The sequence below is a fragment of the Pyricularia grisea genome (assembly GCF_004355905.1).
Source record: "Pyricularia grisea strain NI907 chromosome Unknown Pyricularia_grisea_NI907_Scaffold_2, whole genome shotgun sequence".
Lineage (NCBI taxonomy): Eukaryota > Fungi > Ascomycota > Sordariomycetes > Magnaporthales > Pyriculariaceae > Pyricularia > Pyricularia grisea.
Window position 1 is genome coordinate 2,766,431 of NW_022156717.1, and position 20,982 is coordinate 2,787,412.

Sequence of the window (20,982 nt, forward strand, 5' to 3'; positions counted from 1 at the left end):
AAGTAAGCATTGATGTATGCATGTGTATCTATTTACCTACATGAGGTACTCTGCAGCGCTGTCTATACGAGCAACCACTACTGGGAGAAGTGCTCAACAGCTAATGAATGGTAACCAAATACCGGTCAAAGTCGGCTCTTATTAAAACATTTCAAGGCTTATATACACATATTCTTTTGACTTTTTTTTTTTATTCAAGTTCCCCATCAAGCCTACGCTGCCTTCCCTTTCCTCTTTGGGTCCCTCTTGCGCTCCCAGACCTGCAGGTACGTCTCACCGAGGTAAAGCAGCTCTCCGCGGATCTTGTCGACGAAGAGGTCCTGGCAGACGATCCACTCGTCCCTGGCGCGATCCCTGAGCTGGACCTTCCAGGTCTTGCGCTCCTCGCTCGAGTCGGCGACGTCGTCCTTTGCCTTGACGGCCTCGTGGACGACGTTTGCGACGAGCTCGTAGATGATTGGCTCGCCAGTCGCCGGGTGGTGGTTCGGGTCGGGCTCCACGTAGGGGGAGACGTCAAGCGTCTCGGGGTCAAAGGTGACGATGGTGGGGTTGCGCTCCGACACAAACTTGTTCTGGCTGAAGCGCTTGACGTGCAGCACCAGGTAGGGCGGCAGCGGGTGCATGAGGCGGTAGCGGCGGCGGTGGTTCATGTGCTCCTGGGCCGAGACGCCGTCGTACTTTGCCATGATGGTGGTGAGGGCGACCTGCGGGATGATGCTGCGCTCCTCGTCGTCGTCCTGGAACAGCGGCGCGGGCGGCAGGTCAAGCGTCAGCAGGAGGAAGCGCGACACGTCCACCTTGACCTCTGCGTCCTCGAAGCGCAGGCGGTCGTCGGCGTCGGCCTTGGCCGTGATGGCCTGCGACTCGACCTTGACCTTGCCCTGGAACACGCGCTGGACCATGCTGCTCCCGGGCTTGGAGCGGGAGCCGCCGAGACCGAGGTGGAGGTTGTTGAGGAACCACGACAAGAAGTCGACGGGGTCCGACTGCGCCGTCAGGGTGAAGCGCTTGTTGGACCGCAGCGAGACCTCCTGCAGCAGCTCGTGGGGCGAGACGTGGGCCTTGAAGGCGCGCGGGTTCCAGATCTTGCGGAAGAGCGTCGCCGTCCGCCTCACCAGCTCGCTCTGGCTCTGGGACAGGTCCTCGAGCAGGAAAAAGTTGCGCAGCGGCGGCACGTGCGCCAGCGCCTGCACCACAACGTTGAGGTAGTCGTTCTCTTTGATGTTGTTCATACCCACGAACCCCGGCGCATACTCCTTACCCGCGAGCGTGCGCGCCGTCGGCGCCTTCACGGGCCTGTCCAGCCGCGCCACCTCGTCCCTGGTGTAGCGCGGGTCCGAGACGTACTTGACGTCGTCCAGGGACGAGCTGCGCACCTCGTAACCCTCGGGCAGAACGTAGACCTTTTGCGTCTGCATGTTGATAAAGACGTGGTGATTCTCATCGAGGGCGTGGAAGTAGGCATGTGACTTGGGCCCTCGGCCCTGGTAGTACTTGCCGCATACCAGACAGGCGTATACGTTGATGTTGGATAGGCTGACCGAGCAGAGCTTCTCAAAGTCAAAGTCAAGCACGTTGCGGTCGACCGTGTCTAGGTATAGATCGTCGTAGCCTGCAGTCGGGGCGGACTGTCTCAATGGCGCAGCTGTTGCTATTGGGCTCTCGTCGTCGTCGGCGTCGTCAAACTCGTCTGCTTCGGCCTCGGCGCCATTATCGTTTGTGCTGTCTTTGCCATTGCCATTGCCGTTTTCCAATGATTGTCTTGATTCTGGCATTTGTTCCCTCGACCCTGTTTCAAGATCCGTATCATCGTCGTTGTCGAGCCGAGACTTTTTGGATGCTGGGGAGTCGATGCCGGTCAATTCCTCTAGCGCCTCTGATGCATTCCTCTTCCTTGCGGCTGTCGCCATCTTTGCTGCGGCGCCGACTTGAACGTGCGCAAAGGTTTTGTCTGGTGTAAATATTTGCGCCAAAAAAAGTTTTCGCAAGCAAACGACGGGTGCGTTTTGGTTCAAGTCGGGTTAGACAGGTAGTTGGTTATGACCGAGGACGTTGTTACGTTGGGAGCTAGCTGCCGACTTTTACTGTCAAAATGTTAAGCACTACTGCAATGAAAGTCTGTACGAGTTTAGGCTCCTGCAGCGACAGGGAATGGCGCGTTACCGGCCCCCACATTTCAGATAGAACGACTCCCTAATGGCTCTAATCGCACCACCATAGCTCGAAAGCTTTCAGTGAAGGGAGCTACATTCATTCTTACCATGCAAACAAGATGCTTACCAGGCTAATAATATATTATTCTATTGCGATTATGTTAACAAGAAAATCAACGTGAAATCGCAAATAGCAGCCACATTCCATTTGCTATGAGTATACCTATTTTAGCCCTCTTTTTTTTACTTCTTTCCTTGTCTTCGTACACGGTGCCGCAACCGATCAAGTAATTCAAAACCAAACCAGTTATCCAACCAAGAAAAAAAATCAAATAATTCCTGGGTATATCTCTTCGTGGGTGCCTTAGCTTGCAACAAAAAAATTGAGAGGATAATATGCTCATAATTAAGACTCGAAAGACGAAGCAAGCGCCTTCTACCACACAACCCTTGTCTCCCTGAGTCTCCTATCAGGTGCTCCCGGATGCAGGCCTCTGGTTCCACATTTCAGCACAGCAACGTGCGCCCGCAGGTCAAACTCTGCCGACCTGAGAAGCACACGCTTGTCTTCGGGAACGACGCGCATGCCGACAACTCTATCCGCCGAGGCCGACACCGATCCATTTCCAGCGCTGCTGCTACTCTCAAGTCGCGCGTCCCACCTCGCGTTTCCGCCGGGTCCCAATGGTACGTCACTGTCGAAGCTCCCCCGCTGTCCCTGACCAGCTGCCCGTTGCTTCGGCGATGAAAAGGACGCGATTGGGACCTCACTAGGGCTGGCATTTGGAGTTGGCAGGTGAGGCGCGCGATTCATGTCCAGTTCATCTTCATAGATGGCCTCCTCGTCCACGGACTCCTCCAGCTCCATGATCCACGCGCCGATCTGTGCTGTAAGCTGACTGTCCCACATACCCTCCCTCCTTGCACTACTCCGCAGCAACTGGATAGCCTGCCGCCTGATGACGTGGTCCCGCGACTTGGCTGCGACGACGTACAACGGCGGCACGATGCCAAGGTCAGCGCTGAAGCTAGGCTTGATGTGGTGCGCCGTATATTCTTGGCCACCCAGCATGTTGATCGACTGACTATAGTCGCCGTTGACATGCTGGTGGGCGCAAAAGCTGCGGTTCGGACATCTACGTTCAGCAGCGCGCCTTTCCTCATCGCCGACAACCTCAGATGCCAGGTCGACGATGGTCCTGAAGTAGGGCCTATAATTGTCGAAATCCATCTCGTTATGCTTAAAGGTCATATGAAACAGTATCTCGCTCATTATTTGGAACATCTTGAGAACAGCAATGCCGGCCTTCTCCTGGCTGGTGATACCAGGGGCAGTCCTGGATGTAAGGATGTGCTCAAATGCGTGAGACCAGCTGCGGATACGGGCAGCAAAGGCCTTGCCGTATATCATCATGGTCTGAGGCAGGAGGTTGGGAGGGCCACTTGCTAACTGTGCCATGGACTCGGTGGCGCGTAGCAACTGTTCACATAGCGTGTCCCACGCGACCCTTGCCTCTATGAGCGATGAGAACCGCTCGGGTATGGGCTCCTGATGAATCGATACGGGGGTTCCGCCGGATTCGCCGGGCGAGGCAGGATTGGCAGGTGCTTGAACCAAACGGACGACATATGGTTCGGGAAAATGGAAGGCCATGTCGTACGACTTGGCCTGGATGGCCAGCCTCGTGAACATTTGCAAGAGCTCGTCCTCGACGGGCTCCTCGGGCCTCGCCAGCATGGCCTTTCTCCGTTGGGCACGGAGTATCTCCAGGAGACCAAGACCGTTCTGGATCTGTATGATGGCCTGTTTGTGATCGCCGATGAACGAGTCAAAACATGCCAGCAGAACACTGGTCATGAGCCGTGTCCTGTTTGACCTGTGATCGTCGCTGTTCATGGGGGCGCTAACTTGTGCCATCAAGGCCTTGGAGTATTGCTGCACCGCCACTTCCCAGTGAGCATGGGCAGCCTCCCGGCCGGGTGGGCTGCCCGGAGCCTGTTCACGAGACGATGGGGAGCCAGGTGGTGACTCTGTTGACTTTTCCAACGTCTTGTAGAGGGCACCGAGAGCGACTACGGCATGCTTGACAGCGGCAGAGTCATGACACTCCCGGAGCACGGTCTGGGTCCAGAACACATTGTCGAAATAACCCGATAGCTCACCGGCCGTGTTGGAGCGGAACAACTGGAAGTACTGGCCTTCCTGTAGATCAAAAGTGAGGCCAGGGGCAGGGGTCTGGTATAGATTCACATAGGCATTGGAAAAGTTGAAAAGAGGACTCAGTGGAGGCGTGGGGCGCTGCGGCTGCGGCTGTCGACGGCGTGGGGGAAGTCTGACAGATTCGCGTATGATTGGGGGGTTAGCGTTTCTGCTAACGATCGGGCCGGCGCAGGCAATGTTGGGCTTGGGCGCGATAAGGACCTCTTCAAAAGGTCTGGCGCTATGTGCCGGCGGCGGATAGCCAGTGCATATCCTCTTAGACCGAGTGCATTGCGTGCAAGCGGGTCGCTGTTCGTCGCACTTGATTCTTCGTGATCTATATAGGTGACATTGTGTTCGAGTCAGTATGGACGAACCCAAGGCAGACAAACAGACAGCCAATGGGTAAGGTAGGTGGAAGAAGAAAGTAGGTATGAAATTGGATATCGAGTTTGGTGATGGTAAGTAAGGTGGTAAGTAGACTGACTACCTAAGGTAAGGTTGCCTGTATGCTAAGGTAGATGCTAGTTCAGGCAAGGTATATGCTGGATTCCCATTCCATCCATTCATCTGTATAGAGAGTGGAGAAGGGATGAACATGGATGGGGTTGGGTTGGGATAGGAGGTAGGAACGAAGGGATCGGATCGGACCGCGTAAAGGCACGTGCGACGAGGGAAGAGCCGATGATCCGGAATAGAATGGAGTGAAAGAAATAAAATGAAATGCATCAACACGACATACTTGCAGTTCCTACAACCCGTCTTTGTTTTTGGTTTGCTCTGCCGCATCCGCCTTGCGGGAACGCGGCCATCATCGCCCTGCTGTGTCGACACCGAGGGCGCCATCGTGAGCTGTTGCTAAGCTTCGAATCGCCGCGTCTCCGCTACTATGCACCGGGCCTAGCATGGATGGTGAAGACTGAAACCAGCTTCAAAGCAGCAGGTACAAATCAGCTGTTAATCCTTTTTTTTTTTTTTTTCTTGGATCGAGACGTAGATTGAGCTTCAGCAAGAAAACAACAACCAAGTTGGAAAAATAAAAGAATGCCTGTTCGTTTAGGTCTTTGCGGTTCGGTTCCAAAGAAAACGATGATTCGTCGCCACCTGCGAGCGGCTGTTCGGGTTGGAACAGTGGCCCGCCTTTGTGGAATATGTTTAACAATCAGGCCACTTCCCAATCAGCTGGGTTCAATAGCTGTAACTTATTTTCTGCAGTTTCCGCTGGCAAGCCAGAGGCTTCAGGTACACAGGTTTATGATGAAAGCGGGAACAAAGAAAAGGGGGATAAGCTAGAATAGTACGGGAGTTAGAAAAGTCTCGAGCATGGGGGCCACATCACGTCAAGAGTAGGCGATCGCGTTAAGTTTTAAAGGCGGGTAGGGAAGAGTAGCCCGGTAAGCTAAATGTGGGTTGCCCAGAAAGCAATGGCCGTCTGTCATTGGCAATAAGGAACAGCGAGCGGCAGATGTAGTGGATAAAATAACCTGCAGTACCTTTCTTTTCCCTTGCCTTGCACCAGAGCATTTGCTTTACTGCTACCACAGGCCGCAGCAGACCACAGTCCCGACCCGAGAAAGTAGGATGGGATAGAGATACAGGGTGTCATTGGTGCGCAGGCTTGGCAGGATAGATCGCAAGTAACCCAAAATTTGCGGACATGTTTCCTTTTCTGGGTAGGGTTTCGCGCTGTCGTGCATGTTGTTTTTTAATTCTTTTATTTTCTTCTTTTTTTTCTTTTTCTTTTCTGTCCCTTCCTTTCTTATTCTTGGGTTAACTGCCTCCTTCGGTTTGTACAACTTTGGATCCCAGCCACTTCCACAACTGTCTACTTTGTAAAATCCATTATTTTGTCGAGTTTGGTTTAGATACACAAGATACCTAGACGGCCGAGGTAGGCAAAGGTGCCTAGGTAGGTACCTTACCAATGTAGGTAGGCAGCTCGGTTTGGGGGGAGGGGAGAGTAACGAAATGAACGGGGCATCCGGCGCATCAAAGCCTCCATGGGGCGAAAACCAATCAGAGGTATTATAGGCGTCGACCCAAAGGAAGAGAGCATGGACGGAGTGAGGGGAGAAAAAAAGAGCCCGTTACGCCGGCAAAGCGCGGCGGTACTGTACGCTGCGAAAATCCCCCTGTCACATTGCAACAAAAGAGACATGGTCCGCAGAACGGGAGTGGAGTTTTGCTGCACGCCAATGTGGGAAGGCTGTGCCACCGCCGAGTTTGTTCGGCCTAACTGTCGGGTCTAATAGGTAACGGCGAGGTACCTGATACTGGTAGCAATTGTCTGTCACATTTCATATTTCCATGTTTCTAGTGACGATGGATCCGCAACGGAGACTGTCGGCTGTCAAAAGTTAAAAAGCTTCCTTTTTCCTCTTCTAGTTCTAGTCTAGTACCCAGTACCATCCGCGACTTGACAGTAACACCTACCAACTTGTAGCGGCCACTAGTGATCACAAACTGTTGGACAAACCCCGCTGTTTGCTCGGCAGCCGGGGGCTGTGGGGATTTTTTTTTTTTTTTTTTTTGTTCCTCGCCGACCTAGACCTAGTCTGATTCTAGACTGCGAAATTTAATCACCTTAACAAGTCTTGGCAACGGGCATAAATGCGCATTCGTTTATAACAAATGTGAGCGGGGGATGCTTGGTGGTAAAGCAAAGGAGAGTCATGCTTTACAGAGTATCAATACTGGTAGAGAGAAGATCTACTACGTACGGATGATCACTGAACCTCCCCGTCCCGGTTCACCGATTAGACTAGGTCACGGCGTCAAGCCTTTTGTTCGTCGCCGAGCGCAACCATGTTGAGACAATGAATAATATCCGCTGATTAGGTAGGTACCTAAAAACTGGAGCCTGGCTAACCGCCCAAAGAAAAACCCAGGATAAATAATATAATTGCTTTTATACCTACCTATCTTGGGAAACCATCTTGTTGGCTACTTTGAAATATGGTGACGGAATACACCTGGCTGGGTCCATGCTTGGCCAGAAGCTTTTCCTCGGCAGGCGGACAGGGTACAGCGGGGATCAAACACTGGCACGCACACACACTCATTGCATTGCCACCACGGTTGCAACGGCACAGAGCGGTATATCCTGTGATTAGTAACTTAAACATGGGCGATGCTACCTTGATCAGTCGATCAATGACTCGAAACAATTACTCATTCTAATCGTTGATATTCATTTCATCTGTTTATTCACTTGTATTTCTTGACAAGGGATAAACTTGTTGAATACCTTGTTGAAGAATGATTTCTGTGTGAGCGGGAGTAAAGACAGGAAAGAAGGAGGGGGGGAACAAAAAGAAAGAAAAATACAAAAGGGACCCTTCCTTTCAGCCCTACGAGAGTCTCGATCAGGCTCCACCCATTCCCAATCGTCACTCGCGTGCATACCCCTGTCTGCCTGTCTGCGCTTTTTTTTTTTTTTTTTTTTTCCCCTCTCTCCGGTTTCCCTCACCAACGTAAAAACTTGCGATTCTTCCCGCATTCTAGCGAGCGCATCCATAACCAACCAATGGAATTTCATGAGCTAACTGGAGCCCCTCATTCGGCAGGACTTGGGAGAGAGAAGGAGACAGAGAGAGAGAGATAGACAATCGAGAAACCAAAATCAGTGTGGTTTAAACCTGACCAACGATAAACACGTAACCTCCCTCATAAATCAGCCTAGCAGCCCCATCAGCCCTGCGAACCCCCTTTTTCTCTCCGATGGCGTGCACGACGCGAAATTCGGGGATCGATCAGAATGTTGCTTCCTCTTTCGGACAGCCTTGACGGGCTGATTTTCTGCCGGTGGCGTCATGTCTCCAGACTCTGCCGCCGAAAGGCAGATAACAAAACTTGGGTCAAACCACTGGAACTAGGCTGCAACCAGATATTCATTACTTTTGCGGGCTTTTTGCTTGGACCGAACTGCCATCTCGCTGCTAGCATTTCAGCTGGTGTATGTACGGGGAATCAGGCAGGCAGGACCTAGGCATCCATGCCGGCCACGCACAGCCTTTCAAGAAAACGCCCAGCTGGCCCCCAAGGCCAAGAGAACCTCGCTTGTTCGCAGCGGTGAGATGTAGGTAGGGGGTATATACGAACGCAAAGACCCTAATGGCTGCCCATGCCAGTGTCACAAATCCTTACGAACAAATCTTAGGGAAACATTATGACCTTTGGAAAGAGTAAAGCAAGTTGGAAAAAAAAGAAAAAAAGCGATTTAGACAAAGCGCCCCGCCTGCCCCTCGTCCCAAGAACATGCCTTCATTTGGCTTTTTCTCCGATAAATAAAAAAATACCGTCGTGAGTTGTGTAACCGCACAGCCGACTCATCGGGCAGGGCGTAATCGTATAGGGGGGCCAAAAAGGCCCGAAAACCAGGAGCCGGACCCGGCACGGCATCGGCGCAGTTTGTAGAGTGTTGGTATCACCCACCCGCCCCCCATGGGGCCTGCGTTTGCTTACCTGCCATGCGAGCTCCTTTCTTTCACCGAGCCAAATCAGCCTAAACCAATTTTACGTTCTGACTGCGGGCATCGTTTTTCTTGTTATTGCTGACGTTTGCAGGGCCGAGGAGATAAATTTTCGAAGTTATTCCGTAAAGCAGTTGGAGGTAGCTTAGCAACAAACCTGAAGTAATCTGGGTAGATACCTACCTACTTGGCTTTCTTTTCCCTAGATATTGTACACCATAATCCGATGCAGATTGGATGCAAGTGAACCGCATTCTCCATCCATCCCTCCCTCTATAAGCAATGCAACAACAATATAAACACCACCGCTTTACTCCCACACTTTCTGGGGGCAGCAGCCAATTGATGGTTTGGCATGTGCTGCTTCATTACTACCGCTGCGTCAGCCGCATTGTCACGAGCAACCACTTTCCTCATTCAACGACTTGTTTGTCTGCCGTGTCTAGGCTGCCGTGTTGACCTCTAGATACTTAGGCGGCTGGATCTAGTCTTCAAGGGGTGTCTTTACCGAGCAGTCATTGTCACCACTGGAACAAGTTTTATAGTGGTTTTCATGTTGCACCGTCGGGGGATACAATAGTCGGTTGTCGTCATAGTTTCGGTGCAACTAGTGACGCTGATGGGATAATAAGCATTCCTGCCGCGAAAGGCCCAAGCTTGCTACCTATTTTGTGATTAAACCGCCGAAAACGGGGACGCCTAGTCTAGTAGAAAAAGGTAGGTTGGGAGAAATCCAAGCAAAGATCAAAGTAGGAGTATAGGAAGGTAGGAAGGTAGAAGGCAGAAGCTTAGATATGTAAGAAGCTAGCCTCCTTTTTCTTGCAGTCCATTCTCATCTTAATATACTATCTTGTGAATCGAGAACGTTTGCTACACAATAGCAAAGCTGACTGACTGCTTGTTGAACGGACTGGCCTGGCAAAAAAAAAAAAAAAAAAAAAAAATGAATAAGAGAAGTTTTTTTTTATTTAAAGGAAGTAGGTAGACCTCAAAGATCGAAATCCGTCTCAATTTATTGTAGTGGATTGCAGAGTTTGGTCGTCTTCTATTTTGATCTTTTGATTTACATTGATTTCAAGTGTAATCCAGGAACAGTTTTTGCGAACTGACTGACAGCTTTTGCAAAGAAAAATACCCCACCAAACGCGACGACAACCGCCACTGTATAAAATTACAATTCAAAAACACTAGCTCTCTTCCAAACATTAGACATTTGCACATCAACACCCCAGGCGTCGGGCGTGCCGCGAAAAAAAGAAGAAAAAAAATGGCAAACCTGTCGGAAAAGGACCTCGTCTTCTCGGAGCAGGCTAATCACAACTTCTCGCGCATCCTCGGGGCCCTCAAGCGCTCCAACCTGAGCATCGAGAACCGGCTGCGGTCCATCCGCGACGACGCCGACTTTGTGGCCTCGGTTCATGCCGCCTACGCTACGGGGCCCGAGACCAGGCGGCCTCTGGTCGCCAACGAGCGGTGCGGTTCCTGGTACGTCCCGCCCGGATCCAAGGGTGGTTCGGCCTACTTCAAGAGCACCGACGGACACCAGGGTCAGTGGAAGTTCAGCACGAGGCGGCTGAACCTGCACCTGCTGCCTTTGATCAGCGAGCATGATGGGTGAGGAACTGGGGCCTCTGTTGTGTGCGTTTTCTTGTGACTGGCTAGCTTGGGGGTCGGCTAATGGCAGAGAGAGGAGAGAGAGAGAGAGATTCAGTAGAGGAACCAGAAACAGAGGAAAAAAATAGGGAGAGCATGTAACTAACAACCATTCCTTACTCACCAATCCCCAACAAAAAGATGCATCATCGTCGACTCGACCCGGAGGGGCAAGAGGATCCCCGACGCCCTCAGCAAGACCATCCCGATATGGTGCTGCGTCCTGAACCGGGTGCTGTTCCCAGACCTCGCACCGCACGCCCACGACATCTTCGTCCCTCCCTACGCGGTCTCGGATTCAGAACGCGCCCAGATGCTGGCGAGGATCCCAGAGCACGTGGACTCGTTCCGACGGCTGGACCTGGACCTCGACTCGCTCCGGAGCCAGGTGCGCAAGCCGCTGCGGCCCATGTGGGTGATCCAGCCCGAGTCCGGCGCCGCCACCGCTGGACTACCGGGATTCGACGACGACGAAGACAATAGGCAACAAGCGGCGCCAGCAGCCGTCATCTTTGAGGACTTCCACCCCGTCATCTGCTGCACGAGCTCGCGGCGCGTCGTCGGCACCGAGATGAGCGAGTCGGGCTACATCCAGGGCGCCGGCGACGACACGGAGAACTGGGCCCACGGGCTCACCCCGCCCGTGTTCTGGGCCCACGCCGACCGTCTGCTGTCCACCCCCGAGGCGGACCTCCCGGACTTGATCCGGTCGCTCGTGTCGGAGAGTACAGCAGCAGCCTCCGCGCAGGCCGGCAAAGCGGCCGTGCGGGACCTCACCAGCTTCCTCGCCGTCGCTGCGCTGCCGTTGCCCTCTGCTGTGACCGAGCAGGCCGGTGGTGTTACGTCGTCGATCATAGTCCAGCTCCCACCTGTCGTCACCAAGCCTGAGACGTGGCACAAGTCGCCGACGGTGATGGATGTCGGGATTGGAAAGGGCAAGCTGGCGGGGCGGAACCTGCGACAGGCACTGCCCGCCATCTGTTCCTTTGTACGGGACGCCGCGCTTAAGCAGCAGCAGCAGGAAACGCAGACGGGTGAGGGGATAAAAGTCCTCGTAGCCTGCGAGACCGGCAAGGATGTGTCGGTCGGTGTTGCCCTGGCGCTGGCATGCCATTGCTTTGACGAAGACGGGAACGTGCTTCCTGCAGATCAGGCGCAGGTCGACAGACGACCGGTCACAAAGGATTCCATCAGAGTGAGGCTGGGTCGGATAATGACGGTGATGCCAGAGGCGAATCCAAGCCGGGCTACTCTGCAGAGTGTAAATAGCTTCTTGATGGACTGGCGAGGTTGAAAAAAAAAAAAAAACATGTCACAAGAGATTTGGAATTTAAGCTACCATCAACACGAGTACTGTGTGTACCGGTACATGCCATAGCCTCCGCATCTCAATGCAACGTGTCGGCCTTATAGTGGCATTTCTAGTCTATGCTTTCTTCCATCAAGTCTGTTAAACTTCTCGCAATGTGATATTCACGGGGTGTGCTTTTGCATTCCTATTGTTGGTCTTAAAGCTCCGCATTACTGATATTTAGTGTAGTGTATGGTGAGGAGTGTTGCTAAAGTCATCAGAGCAAAACTCCCCCAATCTATCAACACGAGATAAAAAAATGACATTAAAACTCCCCCGTTTAGACTTCACCAGCCTCAATCTTACGCAGACACTCCGGGAACTCGCTCCAGTTCCGCATGATGATGCATGCGCCGGCGACATCCTTGAGCGTCTTCTCCATCTCGGGCTTGAGCGAATCCTCATAGGGGCCGACGTATCCCACCGTCTTGATGCCGGCGCGGCAGGCGCTCGTGGTGCCGCTCTTGGAGTCCTCGATGGCGACGCACTCGCCGGCCGAGAAGCCGAGCTGCTTCATGGCGTGCAAGTAGATTGCCGGGTCTGGCTTGCTGGTGGGCGGGTCGATGCTGGTGGCGGCGCTGTAGACGCGGTCGCCAAAGTACTTTTTGAAGTCGACCTTCTCCAGGCTGGCCTCGAGCCGGCGGCCGGCGCTGCTCGACACGACGGCCATGGTGTACTTGCCCGATTTTTGCAGCTCCTCGAGCTGCTCCGTGACGCCCTCGCAGGGGACGAGCGCCTCCTTGAGCTTGGCGATGACAACCTCCTCCTCGCGCTTGACGTAGACCTCGAGCTCGTCGGCCGTCAGGTCCATGCCGTGCTTCTTTTGCAGCGTCAGCAGCATGCCGCGGAAGTTTTGGCCGACAAACTCCTTGATCAGCGTCTCGCCCGTGAACGGGGGGATGTTGAGACCCTTGACCTCGCAGATCTGGTTGATCAGACTAGCGCAGCCCTCAAAGGCGAGCTCTTCCGACAGCACCAGCGTGTTGTCGCAGTCGAAGAGGAGAGCCTTGATCGCCATTTTGACTACCTTTTTGGAGATAGTATTGGGAACCGTGGGGTTGTGGTGGGTTGTCGTTGCTGGTGCAGGATCGTCTGAAGACTGGGCAAGATAAAAACGGTTGCAAGGCGTGCGTGCGCTAAGAGTCTAAGAGTTGAAGCTAGTGAGTGAAACCAGGTGGAAATCAGGTTGGACAAAAGGTCGAAGCATATATCTCTGGGAAGATAAAGGAGAGAAGGTTGGGAAATAATCGACCGTGGGGGCTTACAAGATTTGGCTATAGTCCTGGTTCTGCCACATGTATGCAAGCCGATTTCAAGGTTCATCACATTGGGATCATGATGCGCCGAGACGCATCTGCTACTGCACTCGATGGGCTGCAGTTTTGCTGCCCCTCCAGTGTCGTCATAGGTGGGGAAGAGCTTACATGACTAGGTAGGTAGGTAGCAGCTACGGCCATCTCGTATGTTCGATTACTGGGGAACCTGCAGTAAGTATTGACAGGGGTTAAAAAGTAAACACATGTGAAGAGTATGGGATAATTTTGTGGTGGCAAGGTCAATACACCCGATGAGACTGATCAATGTCGGGTATGGCCGTGAAGACACTGATACCTATCCAGGTATGTATATTTCGGTGGAATTGTCTTTGCTTTTTTGACTGGTGGGGAGGGGAAATCGAGGGGTAACTTGCATGCATGGACCGAGGATTTGATCATCTCCGGCTGAACAAGAATGCGCCCTTGCCTGATCAACCCTGGAGTAGGAAGTGGTCCCCGAGAGATATTCATAGGAAGAGCCTGTCAATTGACAAGGGGGCAAGACAATTGGCTTCATCTTGATCATTGGAAGCAATAGTCTGAATCCAAACACAGCTGCAGTCTCGGAGTAGTATAAAGGGGAGAGCCTCTGATTCTCAACAGTATTAATCGAGATGGGATTCTAGGCAAGAAACTAGAAGAAGAAAAGACACTAGCCCCGGGTATTTATACAAAACAAAACATCAAACTCGCGTATATAATAATGCATCACAGCGGCGGCAGGTTCTCGCGACATATCGGGCACTGGAGCCTGAACCGCAACCAACCCTCCAGGCACTCGCTGTGAAAGATGTGTCGGCAAGGTGTCACCATGTACTGCCTTCTAGCAAACACACCAGCAACACCGCCAGTCCCTGCCGGGTCCGAGTGGCCTGCACGAATAACGGGCACTTCCAGCACCTCGCGGCAGATGGCACAGTCGATGCTATGCAGTCTGGTGTGTTTGTCAGCGTCGTTTTTGGCATCCCCAGCCGCCGAGAAATGCTGTTGCCCTGCCGACGGACTCCCGGGCTCTCCACTCCCCAGGAGCCCAATGGGAAGACCCCCTGCCTCGACGCTGTCCTCCCTGAGGATGGGGTGGTAATCCCACGCCTCAGGCGCCCAGCCCTTGGGGATACCGAATCGCGGGCCAAATATGTCCTGAAATCCAAGAATCCAGAGTTGGCACCACACCCAGCCCGCCAGCATAACAAAAGTCTCCCTGTCGGGTTTTGAGAATGCAATGTTCCGCTCGCGAAGGTAAAAGTAGGCTATGGGTATCAGTCGAAGCACTGACTGTCCAACCATGAAGCGCCACGAGAATGCCCGGCGAGAGTTGCGGGTCACGTTGCGTATGATCTGAGGCACCCAGAGGGACAGATAACAAAACACAAGACCATTCGTATAGATCTCTCGGGCACGCGCCCACCAAGTTGTGGCCGCAATGGAGAGCAGTAGAAGCACTACCCCAAAGAGAACATAACGACCCAAGATTGTCGAAAAGGGTGCTGGTTGGTCTGGAGCCAGCGGTGTTGTAGTGGTTGCAGTCGTTGCAGCAGCCGGATTTGTTACCGGTAGGATGTTGGGAGCGTCCGGATGGGCCTCAATCTCAGCATCGATATCCTGATCCGACGGAATGATAATTGGTGGCGTTTGCGGTCTTGCTGGAGGCGGTGCTGATGCTGATGTTGCTCGGGCCGTTGCAGCACGAGCTGCAGCCTCTTGAGGTGAAGTCGTTGCGCTCGTCTGCTGAGGCTGATCTCTTTCGCGGGTGCGCCTCTCGGGCTCCTGCACCTTGTAAACCTCGTACAGAAAACTGCCTCCTATTGTCATGGATATGAAGCCCGCATATGTCAACAGTAGCGATGGCAATAGAGCTGCGGAATCTGACAAGCTCAAGAAGGACGATGCTCCAAACACTATGCCGTCAGCTACGACCATCATGCTTGCCGTCCAAAAGCTCACCCGCGCTATCGTCGATGGCGTCGATGACTCTCTCATCTGCATCTTGAGGAGCTGGACTTGGGCGAACATAAGCCCGGCAAAAGCGAGGAGATATAGCTTGGTAGAGTAGGTATAAACCTCCTCCTTCAAACCGACAAGATGACGGCCATCGGCAGGCGTAAAAGCTGGCGGCCCTTTAGTCTGCAGGAAATAAGCACAATCGGGAGAATAAACGACCGCCGACATTTGCAGATCTGGAACACGTCGGGGAAGTGGTGCGCCGCTGGGAAAGCGCAGTTCGTCCTCGATGCGACCAATCAAGCCATCAAGTCTTTCATTTGCATTGTCTCCCAAAAGTCCCTCTCCCAACTGTTGGGTGTCGAGGGGGTGAACCTGGACGTACATGACGTACTCGCAGTGGGGGAACGGGTTCCATGAATCCTGCGGCATGTTCGGGTACGAGCCCCAGGGGTTAGAGGTAACCTCTGAAAACCGCGCCTTCTCCTTGCGTCGAAGAACCTCCCCGATGGTCTCGTTTAGGAGCTTCTGGCTCGTGCGGAAGAAGTTCAGGCCTGGCGTCAGATGCGGTAAACCAAATATGCCGGCGAACTTGTCGCTTGTCGTGGTAAGGAGCATCGCGCCCTGCCTTGGCCAGTGCACACCGTGAAGGACAATGTGGTGGGTGCTTCCGCTGCCAGTGACATCCTCAATGCTCGCCATCGCCGACACCTCCCTGACGACACCACCCGTCTTGACGAGTGGCTTCCGTTCCTGCCCTTCTTCTGTGGGTTCCTCCATCTCGAGGTCAGGTAGCTCTGTGCCCCTCTGTTTGTCGTCCAGCCGTAATAATATCTTCCCCTCCTTGCCTGTGATATTCCTGCCGAATTCGGAAATGGCCCATGGTATTGTTGGGGCGAGCTGGGTGAGGTTATATGAAGAACTGGAGCGCTGCTCACTTGCGTCCGCGCGAACCCAGCTCCCGTGGACTATCCCAGTTGCGTTATGCCAAGTTGGCCACCCTTGTGCCAAGTCCCACCTATCGCCCTCCTTCTCGCCATGCTGACCGGTACCTCGATAGGCATTGCGACTCCATTCCAGGCAGCGCTGTCGAAAGAGGTCCAGATCCCGCCATGCAAATTTGTCCTCCTCCCTGAAACCGGTGATGTTGAGGTATCCAGTACCGTTGTTCGGTATGCTCGGAGCAGGGTGATCGGGGTCTTGATTGGGAGATGGTGGCGCGAACTCCCCCCACTGCGTGTTGTTCAGCACGGTATGAGCAACGCGTTGGCGGCCGAGGCGGGCGGCGATGATGGACGGTGCGGACATGATGCCCGGGCCGCTGTCGGGGGTCGAGGTCAGCCATAGCAGCAAGACTATGAGCATGACAAAGCGGGCCTGATCCTGTGGTTGAGCCATCGTATGCCCAGTCTGCCCTTCCCTTGGGCACGGGAACCAAGGAAACAAGCTAGCGTTCTAGGTATGTTCGATTCATCGTAGGGCGGCGGTCGCTCTGGGTAGTTGTGGTTTTGCACTGCTATTCTCTCGCCTTCTTCCCTGATTCTGATAGCTATTATTGGACTCGGGTACACATTTGTTTCGGCTATTGAATAGTTGTGGCCGGCGCGGTGGCAAGCCTGGTGGAATATTTGAGGGACGAATACTTTTTTTTTATTTCTATTATTTTTAGGTATGACAAAGTGCAAAGATCCGAATCGGCCGACGTACGTCAATTCACACCTTGGCGGCGCAACCCTTTCGGGCCATGCATAAAAGTGGACCTGGTCGATTTATATTTTAGAAGGCATTTTTCAACCTCGCCCCCGGTCCACATACCCCTCCATTCGCGTTTGGTGATATGCTCACGAAAAATAAAGTCCCCTTGCCAATCCCATAACCAGTTTCCATCTAGAGGATGTGCAAATGGAATAGGAGTCAAACCATATCTAATTCCTTCGGTTTTGATCGTGTATACTAAAGTTGGGTAGGTCCGATCCAGGAGAGACTCCATGCCTTCTAAGCTTGACCATAATTTAACTAGTCCGGGGAGGTCGCCCTCAACTCTGGGGTCAAATGGGTGCAACCACTCTATGAAAGTGTAAAGAGTTTGGGGTGGGTTTTCAGCAGCGGCCACAAGTAAAGGTGCAATAACAAGCCCGATTATTGAGGAGCTGCGCATTTTTATCGCAATTGAAGGTTGACTTGGAGAAAAGTTCAAGTCTGCATGGTTCGAAGAAAGTAAAAATCAATAAAAATGAATGAAATACAAATGCGCGGATATTTGGGGCATCTAGAAAGTGCTTTCTGTGCTGCCCTTGATGCACGGCAACGACACTTTATATACCATTCTTACCAGGTACCTAGGTACTTTGTCCAGACTTTGAAAATATCCACGCTGCCGAGGGTTATCGTGGTAAATGATGTGCTAAATATATTCTGGCAATCAACAGACCACATCAAAATCAATGCAAGCAGAGTTACTTAATCCATGTATTCATGGTGTAGTTCATGTCACATGGTAGATTTCTCAAGGTGAACTGATAACTATCAAGGACAAGGCATACATGATCATGTACTGTAAAGAATATATATCCTTTTTGCTGAGTCAATTGTGGTCTGATGACGGAGAAGTTAATGCACTTTCATCGGCAACTCCGGCTGGGCAGGTGGCTAGGCTGGCTGTCAAAAGACTCTCGAGTAAACAAAGATTGGTGCGTTTGATGATGGTTCAATATGAAAAAAGCAATATATCTGGCAAGCCATTTGGCTTGGTATGGGTTAGGTACCCGTACATACCTCATTATAGTAAGTTGGTTGTTAGTTACTATGAGTAAGGCGCATAGAAACAGAAACCTCAACGTTCGCCCCACTTCTTTGTTTACTTGATATCTGGCTGGTGCAAGATGGCGGGGCCATGATTCAATTGAGCAGGTCCGGCTCAGCTCTCCGCCTCATTCCTCATTCGAGACAATCGAATACTAAAAGTCTTGAAGACAGCAGCGCAACAACGTGTGACCAGTAAAATCCACCTCACATCCAGCAACACAAAAAAGAGAGCCGAGCCCACTTAATTCGAATCAATCCGCCTCTTTGTGAGACTACTTCGGTACCTAGCCTTTCCTGCTTCAAGCCAGCCAAATCAAAATGTCATCAAACGAAGACAACAACCAAGCTAAATCATCTGTAAGTCGCCCGTTTATTCGTTTCTCTCACTTGATCCTTGTTTACCTGGTGTCGATGTGCCCCGTGCACCCGAGATTGAGAGTGCAAAACTGACACACCGACAGCCAAGCGTAGAGGACCCCAGAGGAGAGCTCACGGCTCAGCTGGAAGAGTTGCTCAACACACTATCCAACAAATTCGCCGGTGTTTCAAGTGAGATATTTGCAAAGAGTGAGTAAAGCATCGAAAACAGTCACAGACGGTATTGTTCTATTGCGGTACAGGAACCTGACCTATCATAACAGTGGATGAGATGTCGCGCAGGTTAGACAACATCGAGGCACAGTTGTCGACACAGCCGCAAGATAATCAAGGAAGCTCAAAATGATACGACTTTTCAACGATAGATTGGTTTACAGATGAAATTGGCCTTGCTCCGGTTGGTAGGCCTTCATTATAGCTTTAGGGGTTTGATGTCACGTCAGCGCAGCGCATCATCTTCTGGCAGGTCTGGACAGGAACATAATAATCAACAGTGCTTGATAAACTCGGGTTTTCATTCATCATATCGCCAGGTTCATATTATTTATAGCCTAGATTACATGATACAACCGAACATGCCCACGCCCGTACCCGTAATCAAGTCTCTCAACGCGTGGATCTTATTTTTCTTTTTTTTCCCCCTGGGTGCATCAATGGGCAAACGCAAGTCGAGTTTACAACTCGTCCTTGCCGGTGACCTTCTCGACAAACTTCCTCAGGACGTTCGTCTTGCGGGTAAGCTCGTCAAGCTTGGCGGGGGCCAGACCGCCCTTCTTGAGTATGCCGTCCAGACGAGTAAGCTCCTTGGAGGCAAAGTCGTCGTTCTTGCTTAGCTTGTCAAAGACCCGGATGTAATATTCGGCGTACTTGACCTGAGCAGCGTCCTTCAGGCCCTCGGCCTCCTTCTTGATCTCGGCGGCGGCATCGCTGAGCGAAGTGCCTCCAGTGTACTTGACCACGATGGCGTCGAGCGCGGCGATGGTGCCCGAGGTGGCATCGACACCGCCTCCGGCGGCACGCTGGGTGCCCGTCTTCTCGTTGAGGAACTTGACAAAGTCGGCTTCGGAGCGGCCGCCGTTGTAGTCCTCGGGCTTGGACTGACCCTTGGCCCAGAACTTGATGGTGGGGTAGGACTTAACGCCCTGTTCGTTGGCGGTGGCCTTGCTGTTCTCGGCCTCGGCGTCAACTTTGGCGATGACGACATCGTCCTCCAGAGCGAAGGTTTGGGCAAGGTCCTCCCAGATAGGTGCCAGGGACTTGCAGTCTGTACAGCACAGGAAGAGTTATTTGATGATTCTAGATGAGATCTGGGGGATGTAGGCAGGACAGTAGAACTTACGTCCACACCAAGGAGCAGTAAAGGCAACCAAAACGTTCTTGTCACCTCCGATGGTCTTGGAGAAAGTCGAATCGCTAAGCATGACAACGTTGGAGGGAGGAGCAAGCTTGCGCTTGGGCTTCACGCCGGTCTTCTCGGTGATGAATCCAGCCAAGCTGTCGAGGTCACGGCCGCCCTCATAGTTGGTTGGCTTGTCGCTCTTGCCATCGAACCACTTGAGCGTCGGGAATCCCTGAACACCAAAGCGCTTGCCCAAGCTCTTCTCGGCATCGGCGTCGACCTTTGCGATCTGAACCTTGCCCTTGGAGCCAGCAAAGGACTGCGCGAGCTCCTCGTAGGTGGGAGCGAGGTTCTTGCAGTGGCCGCACCACGGGGCAAAGAACTCGACAAGGGTGGGCGTTCCGGACTTGAGAACAACGTCGTCAAAGTTGGAGGGGATGAGGTCGATAACGTCTGATTTGGCTGCGACTTGTGTGGTCGCAAAAGCGGCCAGGAAGAAGAGCCCGATGCTCTTTAGGTTACCCATTTTGTGTGTGGTGATCACAGTTTGAGGGGAAATAAAAACTTAAGGATTCAACTACAATGAATGAGTCGATGTTAAAATAGGTCAAGTTTTTGATTACACAGCAACTTTTGTGAAAAAAAGATGCCAGTTTGTCAGATGTTAGCTCCTTCGCTGATGGAACGGTGAGCTTTCCCCGCCACTTGAAGGCAGGGGTTAGCTCTGTTTCGGGTGTTGGGTGTGGAGTACGCGATAAGATAGAGACGACATTGAACAGCCGCTGACGTCTCCGTCACTTCCGGAATTATACTCTGCAAATTATGGGCAAGATGTCTTTTATATATTCTGCCGACTACTTTCAGCTCCAAAAAGTATGAAGGGCCGATTAGGGATAAGTTAGACATATACTGGCAAAGTGCTCAATCATTGTCATCCTCATACCATGTGACGCAGAATGTGTCAATCTCATACAAACAACTTCATTTGCGCCTCAAACAAACATGGAGCAACAAATAACACGAGCGAATTGCTCCACTACTAACACAACGTACTTCCGTTTCTACAGCGTATCAAGCAATCAAGTTTTATTCGCTCCCAGCATACACACCTGAAGCGCCCACTGTCTTGTTCTCTTTCTCTTCTTTCGTTTCATTAGGTTTAGTTTCGATTCTTTCTCACGAAATATATAGCGACATCGTTACGCCAAAGCCTTAATCCATCGCTTGCTCAAGGTGATACTTTGGCTCCTAGAACTGAACCTCCCACATATCATACCAACAATATGCGGACGATGCCAATTGACACCCCGGCCCGTAGAGGCATCCAGGCGAAAAACATATCTTCCAAACGGCGGCTGACGAAGACGCGGTCCG

At 52.2% G+C, this 20,982-nt stretch overlaps 8 protein-coding genes across 8 annotated transcripts; 2 read left to right on the forward strand and 6 right to left on the reverse strand.

The window, feature by feature from the left end:
* Positions 1 to 212: 212 nt before the first annotated feature.
* PgNI_03396 (uncharacterized protein) lies at positions 213 to 1,910 on the reverse strand (the record flags this gene model as incomplete). Its single annotated transcript, XM_031123451.1, has 1 exon — positions 213 to 1,910. One exon carries the CDS (start codon positions 1,908 to 1,910, stop codon positions 213 to 215), a length of 1,698 nt encoding a protein of 565 aa, XP_030984241.1.
* A 374-nt stretch (positions 1,911 to 2,284) lies between these two features.
* On the reverse strand, positions 2,285 to 5,763 carry PgNI_03397 (uncharacterized protein). Its single transcript, XM_031123452.1, has 2 exons — positions 5,096 to 5,763; positions 2,285 to 4,690 (listed from the first exon to the last, which is right to left on the reverse strand). The coding sequence occupies exons 1-2, from the start codon at positions 5,197 to 5,199 to the stop codon at positions 2,590 to 2,592; spliced, it is 2,205 nt and encodes a 734-aa protein (XP_030984242.1). The 5' UTR covers positions 5,200 to 5,763; the 3' UTR covers positions 2,285 to 2,589.
* A 2,263-nt stretch (positions 5,764 to 8,026) lies between these two features.
* On the reverse strand, positions 8,027 to 8,298 carry PgNI_03398 (uncharacterized protein; the record flags this gene model as incomplete). Its single annotated transcript, XM_031123453.1, has 2 exons — positions 8,027 to 8,218; positions 8,251 to 8,298. The coding sequence occupies 2 exons, from the start codon at positions 8,296 to 8,298 to the stop codon at positions 8,027 to 8,029; spliced, it is 240 nt and encodes a 79-aa protein (XP_030984239.1).
* Positions 8,299 to 10,092: 1,794 nt separating this feature from the next.
* Positions 10,093 to 12,925, forward strand: PgNI_03399 (uncharacterized protein; the record flags this gene model as incomplete). Its single annotated transcript, XM_031123454.1, has 3 exons — positions 10,093 to 10,439; positions 10,620 to 11,739; positions 12,140 to 12,925. 3 exons carry the CDS (start codon positions 10,093 to 10,095, stop codon positions 12,923 to 12,925), a joined length of 2,253 nt encoding a protein of 750 aa, XP_030984240.1.
* Positions 12,110 to 12,847, reverse strand: PgNI_03400 (uncharacterized protein; the record flags this gene model as incomplete). The annotated part of the gene is made up of 1 exon (XM_031123455.1): positions 12,110 to 12,847. The coding sequence occupies one exon, from the start codon at positions 12,845 to 12,847 to the stop codon at positions 12,110 to 12,112; it is 738 nt and encodes a 245-aa protein (XP_030985010.1).
* A 928-nt stretch (positions 12,926 to 13,853) lies between the features above and the next one.
* PgNI_03401 (uncharacterized protein) lies at positions 13,854 to 16,484 on the reverse strand (the record flags this gene model as incomplete). Its single annotated transcript, XM_031123456.1, has 1 exon — positions 13,854 to 16,484. The coding sequence occupies one exon, from the start codon at positions 16,482 to 16,484 to the stop codon at positions 13,854 to 13,856; it is 2,631 nt and encodes an 876-aa protein (XP_030985011.1).
* A 1,725-nt stretch (positions 16,485 to 18,209) lies between these two features.
* On the forward strand, positions 18,210 to 18,615 carry PgNI_03402 (uncharacterized protein; the record flags this gene model as incomplete). The annotated part of the gene is made up of 3 exons (XM_031123457.1): positions 18,210 to 18,248; positions 18,353 to 18,458; positions 18,533 to 18,615. The coding sequence occupies 3 exons, from the start codon at positions 18,210 to 18,212 to the stop codon at positions 18,613 to 18,615; spliced, it is 228 nt and encodes a 75-aa protein (XP_030985008.1).
* Positions 18,616 to 18,943: 328 nt separating this feature from the next.
* On the reverse strand, positions 18,944 to 20,134 carry PgNI_03403 (uncharacterized protein; the record flags this gene model as incomplete). Its single annotated transcript, XM_031123458.1, has 2 exons — positions 18,944 to 19,533; positions 19,609 to 20,134. The coding sequence occupies 2 exons, from the start codon at positions 20,132 to 20,134 to the stop codon at positions 18,944 to 18,946; spliced, it is 1,116 nt and encodes a 371-aa protein (XP_030984001.1).
* Positions 20,135 to 20,982: the final 848 nt, after the last annotated feature.

Excerpts from the sequence above, each read along its gene's own strand:
- PgNI_03397 (XM_031123452.1), bottom strand. The coding sequence starts at position 5,199 with ATGGCGCCCTCGGTGTCGACACAGCAGGGCGATGATGGCCGCGTTCCC. Across the intron at positions 4,691-5,095 it reads ACGGGTTGTAGGAACTGCAA|ATCACGAAGAATCAAGTGCG; the intron begins GTATGTCGTGTT and ends TCACCTATATAG.